The sequence below is a fragment of the Oryzias melastigma genome, unplaced genomic scaffold (genome assembly GCF_002922805.2).
Source record: "Oryzias melastigma strain HK-1 unplaced genomic scaffold, ASM292280v2 sc00288, whole genome shotgun sequence".
Lineage (NCBI taxonomy): Eukaryota > Metazoa > Chordata > Actinopteri > Beloniformes > Adrianichthyidae > Oryzias > Oryzias melastigma.
Window position 1 is genome coordinate 157,036 of NW_023416906.1, and position 15,979 is coordinate 173,014.

Genomic DNA, 15,979 nt, shown 5'->3' on the forward strand with positions numbered 1-15,979 from the left:
AAATTACCCACTCCCGACTCGGGGAGGTAGTGACGAAAAAATAATACAGAACTCTTTCAAGGCCCTGTAATTGGAATAAGTACACTTTAAATCCTTTAGCGAGGATCCATTGAGGGCAAATCTGGTGCCAGCAGCCGCTGTAATCCCAGCTCCAACAAAGTTGCTGCAATTCAAAAGCTCATAGTTGGAAAAGTCCATGCAAATGGCCATAGACCAGAGTTTCGGGTTTCCCCGTCCAGAACCCAAGTCTTTGAGTCAGCTTGCAGGTACAAATCAAGGCAATGTGGTGCGTTGAGGACTTGGATTTTGTAGTGGCGTGTGGGTACCACAGAAGTACAAACTGTTGCACTGCCTCAACACTTCACATCAAGCCTCATCCCACTGTAGGTGACGGACAAGTGCTAATAACCAGTACAAAAACAGAAGAAGTAGAACCCCGCCCCCTGCCCCACCACCGGTTGGATCCACATTTATAAAACCGCATTCCTGAACACGCCACACTCGTCCGGTGTGAACACAGCATCAGATGTACATAATGAGGATATTGCATATCATGACAGATAATTTACATATGTAAACTGATCACAGAAAGACTTAATGCTTTAAAAAGTAAATAAACACTGATAGTAAAGTGTTCAGTCATTGGGGGTGATAAGGTTGGCAAAAGAAAAATCTGTGAGGAAAAAGTTGTTCCTAAACAACTCCCCAGATGGAAGGAGGGTAAACACCTTGTATCTTTATGGTGATAGAGGTCCTTCACCAAGTTGCGTACTCTGCTGTAACAACACTTTCTGTGAATGTCCTCGATCCAAGGAAGAGGAACTACTATGATTAATTGGACAGTTTTTTTCCCCCTTTGCTGACACAGTGCAGTTCAACACCACACACTGATAAACCCAGTCAGGATGGTCTCAATGGTGCATCAGTAAAAGCTGGTTATTTAAACCCTTCAGCAAAAGGTGCTGGTCAGACTTCTACACTAGTCTGGAGCTGATAGTAGACAGGAAAGATCCTCAGAGAAGTAGACATCAAGGAATTTGAACCATGCAACAGTCCACTACCTCTCCATTAATCAATATGGGTGTTATCTTTCTCCATTCTAAAGTCCACATCATTTCTTTGGTCTAGTAGACGGTCCACTTGAGGCATAGTTGATTAGTCCAATCAACATGGTGTCATCTGCAAACTTGATAACTATATCGGAACTATGTAGAGGCTCCCAATCAAAGATGAAGGAGAGTAGAGGAATACCACTCAGCTTTGTGGTATTCCAGTGCCACAGATGATGATGGAAGAGCACTGGTAGTCAATTCAAGCATGCAGAGGCCTGTTGGTCAGACAGCCCAGGAACCAGTTGAGCATATGTGTGATGATGCCCCTGTCTCTGAGTTTTGTGACTAACTTAGAAGGACCAACAGTTTTAGATGCTGAACTAGAGTCCAGGAAAATCATTCTCATTGTAGATGGATGATAAGTGTCATTTAGAATCCAGTTACACTAAAGAAAGGGTGAGCAACCTGCAGCTCCAGATCCACATGCGTCTCTTTTATCTCTTCATGCTGGCTTCTTGGACAAACCTAAAATAAGTCATGGAGACTGCTGATCCAGACATGTCGACCGTCAGAGTCAGCAGCTCCTGATAATGTCTGCTTAACCAAAACTACCTAAAGAAAACAAATAAACAAAGCCTGTAAACTAAGACTACCAAGATCCAAACTAAAATAACAAAACCCAGCAGTGTAAGATTGCTGAGGACAAAGAGGGGAAAAAGAACAAAGAAAATAAATAAATAAAAATAATATAGCGATTTTTTTAAAGTAAGGATTACTTAATTAGCATTTATTTAATTTAGATGAGTTAAATGTATAAATTGATGTCTGAAGTGCACATAGATGATAAACTATGTAGGATTTTACATCCCTGTGGTCTGAAGACGTCTTGTCTGATCAATGCTACCTCTAACTTTTGTTTGCGCTAAAAAAAGACATAAGACATATGTTTATTATTAAAAAAAGGAAGGACATGAATGTAAATCCAAATTTCTTGAAAGGCTAAAGTAAGACTATGCGGCTCCTTCTAGGTTTGGATCAGTAGAAGACGAGCACAAATGGCTCTTTTACTGTTAAATGTTGCCGATCCCGACCTAAATGTGCAAAAAGTATTGGATTGTGTAAGTTAACACTCATTTGAACAAGACATCCCACTCAGAATTGACAGGGTTTACTGACCTCAGCGTATTATTTACAGCTCTAATAAACAGTTTCATCAATGTTTGACCACTGTTCTAGAAGACAAATTCTGAGCTCAGACTGATGTTGGACTGTCTCATGTATGTCTTTAGAAACATCACTTTGGTACAGTGGTTTTGGAACAAGAGGGGACTGTCCCCAAATCTCTTATATGCTGTAGTATGTAGAGCAGGAGTGTCTAAAGTCAGGTCTTGAGGGCTGCTGCCATTTAAGCTCCTTATTGGCCAAATACACCTGATCCAGGTAATCAGCAGCAGGTAAGGCAGGCTTTTTGGAAAACCCTCAAGGACTGACTTTGGACACCCCTGATGTAGAGTTGTAGTCAGAGGAACAAAAGATTCTGATTTGGTTTGATTATTTGGGCTCACTCAGCACACTGCAAAGCCCTTTTGATTGGGATACATTTTGATTTCCTTAGAAGCTTGTTGTGATAAAACAGTAAAAAACTTCAGGGATGTCTTCCTGTGTGTCAACTCTTGATTTTTGTTGTGTAACATGACAACAAACGAGAACATTAAGGAAATGGTAGAGCTGCTGGGTCTTGTTTTTCCAGCTTTCAGTAAGTTGGAAAATCGAACAGTTAAAATGTACGCTGATGTTCAGACTCTGGGATTATTTTAAAGCAGTTAAAAAAGAAGGGAGCAGATAAAGCCTCCAGGCAGCTCTTTTCCATTTCTGTTTTGGATAGAAAAAAACTGCAGTTGCCATTCTCTGGCCTCTGAATAAAAGATATATTTCTGATGTCACTCTGGCCAATCCGTTATCCAGACTTTAGCAATGCAGCAATCTAGTTCTAGACAGCACTGAAAATCTGTAGACGAGATAAGACAGGGATAATGCAAATGTGACTTAAAAGGGCAAAAATAACCCTACACTGTTGACCTTTCTGGCAAACGGGCCAAACAGACACCGCATCTTGTCTGCTCTAAGGTCTAGTGGTGGTGTGTTTAAACACCTCTGCATGTGACCTTTGCATTACTCTCGCATGTGGCTTCAATGTAACGGCTCAGATATAGAAACCTCTTTCATAAAGCTCTTCTCTGAAGGCCACATCAAGGATGAAGGCTTGTAGGGATTGACTCTATAGAAAGTTGGTGACCTCTGCACCAACCATAAACGCTGAAACTTATAGCTGAAAACGCAGAAGTTAATAGCTGAAAACGCTGAAGCTGATATCTTGCTAAAATATTAGATGAATTCCAAATTAGCCTAAAAAACTAAAAAAAAAATCTAAATTGCCCGAAACATGTAGCTGCAATAATACCTGAACTCTAAATTAGCCTTAAAAAAGGTGAAAAACAAACAAAACAAAACATATTTTACGCTCACATAACCTTATAGACATAAAGCACTGGATTGTGCTCCCTTGTGGTTGCATAATTACCTTATAAACCTGATTCTCAGAAACAACACAATTTTTCCCATAATTAACTTTAATTTAACCAACAACAAAAACTCACCAGAATAAGATTAACAAATTACAGTACTGAACATTTCTAAACACACAGAACAGAAGGAGAAACAACAGCTTAGGAAGGTTCTTTTTTTTAACTCTGAAAGCTTCCTTTTCACAGGAACTCAGCTGGCAGCAGCCACCAGACTCCAGCAGAGCTGTTATGTTAAATGTGGGCCTTGAGTGTTACTCCTGAGAAGCCGGCAGGAGGGATGGAGCTTCTGGAGTCACAGACGAGGTGAAGTACAGTTCCTTAACAGGCACTTAAACTCAGCATTGATGGTGTTGGAACAGCAGTAAAAATGGTGTAAAGCCCCATGAAGCAAACTGACTCTGAACCTTTCACTGTATGTGAGAACTGTAACTTCACACATAAAAAATGACGTACTGTATTTTCTGCACTATAAGGCTCACTGGATTATAAGGCACACTGTCAATGAATGGTCTAACTCGTGTCAAAGTCACAGCCAGATCCGGCCTGTGGGGTGATTACATCCGGCCCTCCAGGTCACTTTATTTTATTGTCATTAATGGCCCGATGTCATCTCGCGTCTATTTCTAACTTGTACAATTCTGACAAAATATATTTTTACAGATAGTAAGATACAGAAAGTTGTTTAAGTTGAAGTGAATGATGTAAGCTGAATGTGGCTGCTGAAGATTCTGAAACTGATAGCTAGTTAGATAGCTTGCTAAAACTAAGCATAAAAAACTGAAAAAATGTCTAAATTAGCCAAAAAAGCTAATATAATGCTAATATATTCGCAAAACTCCAATTTAAACTAAAAAAATTAAAAAAAAACACTAATGTTGCCAAAACAGCTAGCATATTGCTAAATATTAGCATTCTTAGTTGAAAAAAATACCTCATTGTAGCCTAATCACTTATTATTGCACATTCATTCACAAAAAACAATGGATTTCAAACAAAATGCATTCTACAAAAAAAGTCTATGCAATTTTATACAAACTGAATGTTTTACATCTGACATTGAAGCATCAGATAGTAAACTCAAGAGGGTTCTATTGCAAAAATAAACACCCTACCTAAAATATAAATGTGCAAATCCATGAAAAATTAAACTAAGTTTAACCTACAAAAATGTTGGCGTTAGCCTCCCTTTCTCTCCCGAAGCGCAGCATGGCTTGGCCTTCATCATGTTTATTATTTTGATCTCTTGCCTTGTCACGCTGGTCTTTGCTCCCCCTGGTGGCCGAATTGTGCATTGTGGCCATTTCTGTAACCCCTGTGCTACCCTATATTACATATTTACATTCAGGGGTCCGACACGTTTCTTCAAGTTTAACACCTTGCGAATGAAAAATTAAGACCAATTTCTCGGCCTAATTTCCAGCCCCATGGACGAAGAAAAGACAAACTCCTTGTCAGTAATGGAGTCACGTGATCAATCACAGTTCAGATTTCAGTAATTAAATTATAACTATTAGACTACAGAATCCCTTCTTTACTTCATTGGTTCAGTAAAACTATCGGAAACTAATAAACCAAATTTGTGTAAACCGTTGGCTCTGATGTTGTCTTTTGGTTAAATTAAACAAAACTGATAATAATGAAAAATAATACTAAATAAAAAAGGAGTGCTGACGTATGTGCTGGAATCCAGAGTTTGAGGTTGATTAAAGTAAGATTAAGAGACTATAAACATGGAGGAATTCGTACAGGCATTCTGCAACTGGAGATATTAGAATATTCCAGTTATTTGAAAACAAAAGCACATATTTAATTGATTGTTGTACTAAATAAGTTGATAAATGCAGAGAATGCATCTCCTTTCTGATTTTCTTCTCTTCTAATTTTAACTTGTACATCTTCATCCTCACTTGCATCCTTCCTTGTTAACAATCTTCTCTGCATTTCTTTATTCAGACTTTTACTAATAAAATGAATTTATTTGCTGCATGTTTCACGCCTACCATTGGATTATTGTTTAATCTTAAACTTTAAATCACAATTCAGAAACTGTGCGAACCATGGATTGTTTTTTTCTTGTCGCGTTGCAAACTAACCAACAATCAAACAAACAAATAAACTTCTGACTTGCATAGGAACATGCCTACTCGACTGTGAATGAGCGGAGCGTCCTCGCAGAGCAAATCAAACGTACCCCATATGACACGCATGCTCAGTGGGGGGTTGACCTTTGAGGAGAGGGGGACGTAAATCCCATTATCATTATCAAACCACATAGAGGCTAAAACGATGAGATAAAGTGCAGTCTGGTTGACAGTTGTAGCGGCATCAGCCTGTAGCTGCTCTATGAGAGTTAAATACCGGACACACAGCCGTGCATACCTCCACCAGATCTTACACCGGTACACAGTACCGGTCCGCACCAGCTTTCATTTAGGTCTGGTCACAACCAATGGTCACAGCTAGCCTCTAACCTCCTTGTACTTTGCACTGTGTCATAAGGCTAAAGCGGTGTACTTCTTCTTCGTCTTCTTAAGATGAATAAGAACTGTTTTATTCAGCAGTTGGCATCCGGCCTGATGAAAAACACGCTTTACTTACGCATTTGTGGTTAAAAAAAACATTAAAACGTTACACCATAAAGGTCACATGGAAAAAGGTTTACGATGCACCATTTTTAAGACCAAGATATCAAAATGTAAGACTTTTCTTTAATGCTTTTGAAATGATTAAACACAAAGATTTTAAGACTTTTTAACCCTGACATTAAAAGACGCATCATCCGCTGTGGCTGCATCTCCTCTAGGTTCCATACCTACTGGAGTTGATCCCAGATCCCGGCCTTTCGAGCATCCAGTCATGTGACGGGGAGCGCGTCTCAAATCAACCGGACGCCGCGGCCCGTCGGCATTTTTGGGAACCCAAATTATTTTTTTTTCCTAAACTGGTATACCAGAGATCTTATTTTTGGAGTTTTCCTTTTTTTGATTATGTGACTACTTTCATTATGGACAATTAGCGTGGGAGTTTATGTTGGACCTTTAAAAGTGACTGCATTCAATGCGGGACTAACGAAGGAGTCTGATAAAAATAAACAAAACAAAGGAAATTGAAACTGTACATTAACATAATGTGTTTTTTTCCCTTTCATGAAACTGTTTAAAAGAGTTGTGTTTTTCTTTATACTGTTTTTGAGTCAGAGGTAACATCATTGATTGGAGTTTTATTTTTTAACAAACAGTAATTAAAGTGGTGTTTGTTAAAGGTTGGTGCTGGAATTCATCAGTGTGTGGGTAAAAGGATAAATGGGTCTGTGACTGTAAAGCTTTTTGGGCCTTCAAGCAAGGTAGGAAAGTGCTACACATGTATACACCATTTATCATTAAATCACTGAATTGTAGATGGAGAAAATGAAAATGGTTCATAGAACAAAATCACAGAACTCTTTATTAAATGAGAGAGTTAATCGTTTGCTTTAAGATTTTTTGAGGTTTATGAAATAAAGTCATAATTTGATCATCTGTGTGCATTTTTTGGCTTCTCCTTAACTTCAGGAGCGTTGCATGGTGAAAGCAGAGGCTGAACTGAAGAGATGCTGGAGAAACTTTGATGTGTTTACAAGTCCAGACATCACTCAGCATCTCTTCACATCACGGCTTCTTTCCCCTATAATGCTGCTGCGTCTCTGAGCTCCATCCCCGCCTCCCAGCATTGATCCTGTCTCCTTCACAACACCATGTTTGTGGGCTGCTCTCCCTCTGGATGCTTGTCTCTCAATTACACAGTCTCTTTCTCCTCTTCTTTCTTCATCTGACTCGCTCCCTTTTAAATCCCAGTAGCTGCTCGCCATCATTAACCTCTGGGCTGCAGAGCTTTTTTTTTTTTTTCTCCACGTTTGAAAAGTTAAGCTTCTTTCTGCGGACGGGGATTAAAATATTGTTGCTTTACAGCACCAGGATGTCAGCATCATCCCTACAGAATGTGCCACAGGCAGCGCCTGCCTTCGGAAGAGCTTTAGTCAGGCCATGAAGTAAAAATAGTGAAGAGCTAACCCTTTAGCTCTACCAAAGAGTTAAGCACATTTTGAAAACACAATAAAAAGAAAGTACTGATTGTGTATAGCAGGGGTGTCAAACTCAATCGCACAAGGAGTCAAAATCCAAAACACACCTTAGGTCACGGAACAAACATTTATTGAACACTCTAAAACTACATTTATAAAACTTTAAAATCATAACTTTTTAACATAATTATGATTAATAAAAAGCAGGAATATTATTCCAGAATAAATCAACTTTAACCTTAAATAACTTTCAATATTTTACTCTCCATAAAAATATGTTTTGTCAAAATTATACAAGTTAGAAATGAGTACAAGATAACATTGGGTCATTAATAACAATAAAATAAAATGACCTGGAGGGCCGGATAGAATTACCCGGAGGGCCGGATCAGGCCCCCTTGGCCATGACTTTGACACATGTGCTATATTGAATAAGAAGTAGAAAGGATACGGCTTTTGGTGGCCTCACAAGTTTCAAAAAGGACATAACTTTTAAAAGAAAAATGTCTCCTTGCAGACCGAATTCATCCCTCGTTCCGTCTTTAGACTAATAATAAAAAAACTGAGCTCATCAACATACCGGTTTTCCCATTGTTGTGGATGGTGGTGGAGTCTGATGTTGGGTTGTGCCAGCCCTCTAGCTGTAGGTTCTGGAACTGCAGCGTGACCTGAGTGAAGATCTCCTCGATGTCCACAGGGGATTGTTTGGCAGCGTTGCATGATGGAAACTTCTTACCCCAGTTCTTCTGGTTCAGACTGCCTGTAAACACATGGACCGTTTTAAACCTGCTCAGCACTAAAGAACACTATTAATACTGTAATACTAATCTCCAACACTAATACTGTTAAAAGAGAAAAGGCAGGTTCATTCAAAACCTACGATGGATTAAAAAAAAAGAAAGTGGCCCTTAAATTGAGCCCTGTGGAATGACACACATTAAAGACGGAAGTCATCCCTCGTTCCGTCTTTAGACTGCTCTCTTCAGAGGATAACGTTCAGTGACGATGTTGGTAAAAGGATGCTGAGGTTGAGGGATGATCTTTGGTCTGAGTGAGACCAAAGAGGAGAGTCATGGCTGTTCAGAAAGAGGACATGAGGGTGGTTGGTGTGTATTAGGAGGATGTAGAGGGTTTGATAGAGGTGGAAGAAGAAAGCAGCTTTACCTGTACAGCACTTTCTGTTCAGTGCAATAGTTTAATGCACATTACCCCGCCGGGTAATTCTATCCAAATAACTTTATTTTATTGTTATCAATGGTAAGATGTTATCTTGCGCTTATTTATAAATTGTTTAATTTTGATTAAATATTTTTATGGAGAGTAAAATATTGAAAGCTATTTAAGGTTTAAGTTGATTTATTCTGGAATAATATGCCTTTTTATTATTCATAATTATGTAAAAAAGTTACAGTTTTAAAGTTTTAAAAATGCTAAAAAGGCTGTTTTGAAGTTTAGCTATTCTTTCAGCTAAATGCTATCTGTTCTGGCAAATTTAGGCTTTTTCAGTGTTATGGGCTGTTTTGGAGTTTAGCAGATATTTCAGCTACATTGTAGCTGTTTTGGGTGATCTAGGCTTTTCTCCTTTAAGTTTTTATAGGCTGTTTATTAGTTAGGCTACTATTTTCACACTAGCTCTTTGGCTAATTTAAGCTTTTTTTTTGTTTGTTTTTTTAGGATATTTTTAAATTTTAGTTATTTTTTTCAGCTACAGTCTAGCTGTTTTGGCTACCCAAAGTTTTTTTTGTGGCAAATTTGGTATTTGGCTAATATTTTAACTGGCTATCAACTTCAGCGTTTTCAGCTATTATCTTCAGAGTTTTCAGCTATCAACTTCAGTGCTTTCAATTATTACCTTCAGCGTTTTCAGCTATCAGTTTCAACGTTTTCAGCTATCAATTTCAGCATCTTCAGCTATCAGCACTAGCATCTTTAGTGGCCAATTTTTGCTTACAGCATTCACACTAGCATTGTCGCAAGTAATGCTATATACTGTATCTAGTTCATTATAATGTAAAAAGTTACGTTTTTAAAGTTTTACAAATTTTGTTTTAATGTGTTTAAGAAATATTTATCCTGTTCGGACCACGACCTAAGGTGTCGACCCTGGTTTAAAGTGTTTAAACAAGTCATAGTTCCCCGCATAGGTCTACGCAATGACAAATACAATTCCTTAATAATTCCTTCATCTCAACTGCCCTTATGGGTGGATACCAGCTGCATGTGGGTGAAAAAAGAGCACAGCTTTACTGGGCACACAGGTGGCCAGTAGGTAATATTAGGATTGTATACCTCAGTAGCTGCGTTGACGTGTGTGTGTTCTGAAATACAGACGTTTACAATGAATGTAAGTAATGACTTTTTGTTGTAGCATGACCTTTTTAAAGTTATAAAACCACTGTTGTTATTTATATTCAAGTGCTGGAAGCTCCGCACTAACGCTAGCGGACGGGCGATTATTGATGATGTCATTGAACGAAAGTAACGTCTGAAATATGGGACACTATTTTTTCATAACTCTCTGTTTGGATGGCTAAATGAAGGGGAAGGGAAGAAATCAGAATGGGCCAAAGTCTTTCACGTATCAGAATGAAGCTGTGAAGGAAAAAATCTGGAGCAAGATTTACCAGATTTAAACCACTACGACATTTAACACCAACATCCACCAGCTGTGAGTGCATGCGGTAGTATCGGGTAGCTAGAGTCCAGTGTGAACACCGTATTTAAACACATTTTCATCCGCAACTCGTCACATATTGACATTTGGTTAACGACCCTTCTGTGTCACTTTTTGACTTTTTGGGTGTCCCTAACAAAAAGTGACGTGCAGGGTCCTTAACCAAACGTCAATATGCGACGACTTGAGGATGAGAATGTGTTGCATATTCCATTAAGCATGTTCTTGAGGGTGCACACATGCCTGGTGTGTATGTATCATAACAGCACCTTTTACTTTAATACAGACAGTAATAAGCCCTGTAGTGCCTTTAACACAAAGCAATCGTTTTCCAGAGATGTGTGGGGGTGTCTCCACGTTGCAGTAATGTGAACAATGCTCCAGCCTATCCTTAAGCACCACTCTGTCCCACGTGTAATACATACCCTAATTAAATGAGAAGTTATGCTAAATCCGTTTAAAAACAGAGGGATGTCTCCGAGGGGATCTTCTGTGAAGAGGTCCTCTAGAATACTTTCATATGTTCAGCTTTTGGACAAAGCCTCAAAAAACCAGTGAGTTTCTGTGCCTCAACAAGCCAGATTCACAAATAAATAATGTAAAAGAAGCTCATGAACACCCAAAAGAACACAACCAGCAGGGAGAAAAAGGTTGACAGGTAAAAGAAAAACACTTGAAAGTAAAAGTGGCGTTTTTTGCCTAGCGGGCTCAGACGCCGTTCATTAGGAAGGAGTGTTGTGCTAAATGCCTGGAGCTCCAAAAGTCTATATGGGACTTGATTCTTTATTTATGAGCAAATGTCAGAAGTGAAGATAAAAGTAAGGGCAGCTCGTGTGTGTGTCAGATCTGCATCCTCTGAAAGCATCTCTGCTTTGAAGGAATTCACAGAATCTATACAAGAAGAATCACAATTACGTCTTTTTCTGATTTCACTTTTGCATGAATGAACATGCTCATTATTCGCTGCTCCTCCAGGCTTTTTCTGAGACCTACATTCCTCATGCTTTGAGGTAAAGTCACAGGGGAACATCCTGGAAAACAGTGAAATAATTGAAGGATTGTTACGGTTCTGTTTGACTGAATACCACTACAGATGGATGGAGGATGTTCCTCTTTATCACTAACAACTCAAACGTGCTGTTGGAGCAGCCATGTCTGGATGCTGACGAGGTTCTTATGTGAACGCTCACAGAAGATTGGGCTTTACAGATCGACGTACGCTAAAAACGATGACAATAACAAGGTCATAGCAGCTGGGAGTGGGTCAGAGGAGATAACAGTTACTGACTTTACACTCTTGGTTGTGTTTGTTTGGTCAGAGCTTTGGTTTAAAAGAAAGCCATAGTTGTGTAGAGAGTTATTTCCTTCAGTTGATTCTCCTCTGGTTCTTTGCCATGTCTGATGAGGCTTTTATTTCAGTTTTTTATTGATTAGTTTACTGTCTAGGTTGTTTTTCTTAAGTAATTTTTGATTTCCATTCTTAGGTTGCTTTTTAATGTTCTTCTTAGCTAGATTCAATCACTAATAAATACATAAGGTTTGGGCACTGAAATTTGGCTCCAAGTAGGAACCGTTATGATAGAAGCTGAAAGAAGCTGCTGCATTCAGTTCCTCATTTGCGTGCTTAGTTTGAGTGGAAGTCTTTTTTTCTTAGGACATGACATTCACTTCTACTCTGTTCAGTACTTTGAGGTTCTAGCCCAGTGGTGGGCAAACTCTTTGACATGTGGTCCACAAAGGGTTCTAAAACTTGACAGACGGGCCGGATCAGATGCTGGAAGTGTTTCCGTAAGCGACCTCAAATTAAAAAGAAACAACATTGAATCTGGACCAGAATATGCTTTTTTTATTCAAAAACTGTGGTTTATGTTCCTCTTTTAGTGCCAATTGCCCCAATCTGTTGGTGTCTTTCAGGGAAGAACGCGCTCTTAGAAAAACGCTGTTTGTTGAGTTCGAGTGGTCGGAAAAATGACTATCTGACTTAAGAAACAAACACACATGAACGTGAAAAAAACAACAAATCATCAGCTTCAGTGTTTTCAGCTATCAATTTCAGCATCTTCAGCTATCAGCACTAACATCTTCAGCAGCCAAATTCATCTTACAGCATTCACACTAGCATTATCGCAGGTAATGTGATATATATACTTCATAATCATGTTAAAAAGTTATGGTTTAAAGTTTTAAAAATGTAGTTTTAGAGTGTTCATTGAATGTTTATTGTGTTCGACCCGCGACGTAAGGTGTGTTTTGGATTTTGGCTCCCTGTGTGATTGAGTCTGACACCCCTGATCTATAAGGACAGTTATGTTTGAGACTTAAACCAAACAATTTGGTTTTCGAAGTGACCTGAATTGAAACTATTATGCAGCGTTTATAGTTTATGAGACTCCTAACATAGAGTGAATACTTTGCCTTGACTGTGTTTTTCCTGCTGGCTGTTGCATTTTCCAATCCTGCATCAACCTCGACATACAGCCTCCCAATAGACTTTTTTTTTCCATGCCAAGCGAATTAAAATAAGCTTTGATGTTCCAAACAGATTTTCTCTTGGTTCCACATCTCTCCCCGTGTTTGTGTTCAGCAGGAACGTGTCGGTGATCTCCACAAGCGCCGCATTGACAGCGGGAAATGTCAGGATGGTGTCAGCGGTCAATAGCCTCATCCAACCCCTGCAGCTTTATCATGAGCATCATAACACGCACATGCCTGCACACACACACCAGCCTCACTGACATAATGCTGCCATGGCAACAGGAAGCCGACAGGTTGGAGAAAAATCCCCTCAGGGCATCATTGAATCTAAATGGAGAACGCTGTGCTCATTTAATTCCATAAACATTTAATTCTTTGCCCTCCCACAGAAACTACATTCAGTAGCTAATATATATATATATATGTTTCTGCATTTTATTTGAGAACTTTAAACAGGATATAATTTAAAAGAAAGTGAATTTAATACAGTGGTATTTAACTTAATAACATTTAAAAAGAATAATATTTTGTTAAATTCAAGAAATGATTTAGTTTTAAAGCAGATTTTGGCTTTTTACAATAGAAATGTTAACCTTACTTATGAAAGCTCCACTTTACTTCAGTTTAAGTAACTTTTTCTTTTTTAGCTAGTAAGAAAAGGACACTAATAGACATCTAAAAATATCCCAAGATTAGATGGCTACAGGTAGATATGTAGTACACCTCTATCTGCCGATATCTTTCAGAATACTCTTGGTATACATCTAACTGTGTAATTAAATAGACTTGTCTGACATGACCAGAAGACTTCTGTAAAAAATGTGTGTTTTTTAAAGAATCTGAAAACGACCTACATTGCTTATTTAAAAGGTTTGGCCATTTTGTTCACGTGATAACAGACCAATTCCCAAATAACATGAGCCCTTCCAGCTGCACACATCATACATCATTCTGTAACCATGTCGACAGCCTGACCACCTCATCTGGTCACTGATGAAATCCACCATTGCAGGATCATTGATCAGCAGCCGCCTGCAGAACTGCAGCTGAACCAACCTTCACCTCAAAGGTGATGATTGATTTAGACGTTGTTTATGGCCGACAATATCAGAACTATCTCCACCTGAGTTTAACCATGGCTATACTAATTCATTATAAATTGCTCAGTTCTTCTTTGACATTTTTTCTGACAAACTCTTTCATTTTACTGCGGGTTGTAGAAGAAACAAACAAACAAAAACAAAAAGTACTGTATTTTCCAAAGTATAAGTAGGAGTTTTTTCATAGCTTAGCCAGAGGTGCGACTTATACTCTGGAATGACTTATCTCATGTTTTTTTTTCCTTTTTTTAAGACATCAAAACTTAATCACAACATAACATAAATTGTTATCTCGTGATAACGACATCTACTCATTATCCAGTCATGACGCAATTACGCAATTCATTGCTTTGTAATAACAATGTTTACTGTCATGAGATAACGAAATCTGTTATCTCATGATAACGACATGTACTATCTCATCACGTTGCAACAAAATTTGTTATCTCGCGATAACATCAAGAAATGTATCTCATGATTACGACATCTACTTTTTCATTAACGCGATCTAACAAAATTTGTTATCTTGCGATAACGGCACAAAATTTCTTATCACGCAATAACATCAAGAAAAATTGTTATCTCATGATAATGACATCTACTATCTTGCTATCATGATATACAAAATTTTGTATCATTCAATAACGTCACAAAACTTGTTATCTCGCAATAACAAAAAAATGTGTCATCTCATGATCACTATGATCACTATGATCACATGATCACTATGTTGTTTTCATGATGTAACAAAATTTGATGGGGTCCACTTTCAGCTTATCCCTTTCGGGGTCGCCACAGCGTAACAGCACCCACTGTTACACATCAGTGATTTGGCAGAGTTTTTATGCCGGATGCCCTTCCTGACACAACCCTGTACTTGAGGGGCACAGGGACCCAGTTAGGCAGCAGCGTCAAGGGTCTTGTCTAAGGACCCAATCTGGATGGAGATCAGTGGACAACCCTGGGAATCGAACCCAGGACTCCTGTGTGTCAGCCCTTCACCTAGCCCACTGAGCCACCCGCCCGCTCTTATGACAATGTAGATGTCGTTATCTCAAGTCAACCAAAGGAAAAAAAAATTGTCACTTCTTGTAGTTTTTCCAAGTTTCTTGTTTTTGCTTAGCCTCAATGCCAAAAAAAATTGAGAGATGTCCGACTCCACCAGTAAAGTTCTCCATTGCTGAATTGACCTTATGGAAAACGATCAGCAGGACTCCACAGAGCTTGACTTTTTCAGGGGTGCTGTTTGCTCCCGCTGGCATCACTGCGGGCAGAAATAGCTGGAAATGCATCAAATATTGAATGGGAAAAAGTGGCCGCTGCTTGTGTTTAACACGTGGTGGCACTTTTGGATCTGCATTATTGACCGGCTGCCATGGGAAAAACTCCAGCAGTTTAGAATCTGAACTCGCTCCAGTAAAAGGAAGTTAAATGGATTATTTTTACTCCCATATGTTAATTAGTTCTTTGGCAAAAGATCAGTCTTTTCTTGATCAAACCACTGTCCATTCATTAAATTAGATACTGCTTCAAATAGGAGGGAAACCAGAAATCCTCTCTTGTATTCTCCTGATATTTCATGCATTTTAGGACTTGTCATGAGAACTTCTGAAACCAACAGTTTTTTACTCTCATTTTGAATCTCTAATTATGCATTTCTCATGAATAGTGTTCTTAAACCTTCATATTCTTTGGAGTAGATTGCACAACACTTGGTTCCTGAACTATTTTTTTATTTATCTAACTGCCGATACCAGAACATATGAAATATGAAAACACTTGTAACAGGAATATGTTGGCTCCAACTATCTGGAGACCATGTGTGTTTTTTGAAGAAACACTAAAAAATTGACTAACATAATTATTTTTTCAGAGTTACGCTGTTTTTGCTCATTATTGTGATAAATGTTTATGGTAAACATGGTTCATATTGATTTTTTTGGTAATGCATTGTGGGCACTCACAACACAGAAACAGGTTTTTTTATTGGCAGATGGTGGTTTATCACTTAAAGCATGCTGCTGACAACTAAA

General features: G+C 38.6%; 1 protein-coding gene across 5 annotated transcripts in view; it reads right to left on the bottom strand.

The window, feature by feature from the left end:
• The window catches only part of ptprz1b (protein tyrosine phosphatase receptor type Z1b), a 115,253-nt gene that overhangs the window by 56,028 nt on the left and 43,246 nt on the right, over nucleotides 1-15,979 (bottom strand). For all 5 annotated transcript variants that reach the window (XM_024265133.2, XM_024265131.2, XM_024265130.2 and 2 more), the window contains exon 3: nucleotides 8,278-8,457. In XM_024265133.2, coding sequence (XP_024120901.1) covers nucleotides 8,278-8,457 — 180 coding nt within the window. The remainder of the gene's footprint in view (nucleotides 1-8,277; nucleotides 8,458-15,979) is intronic.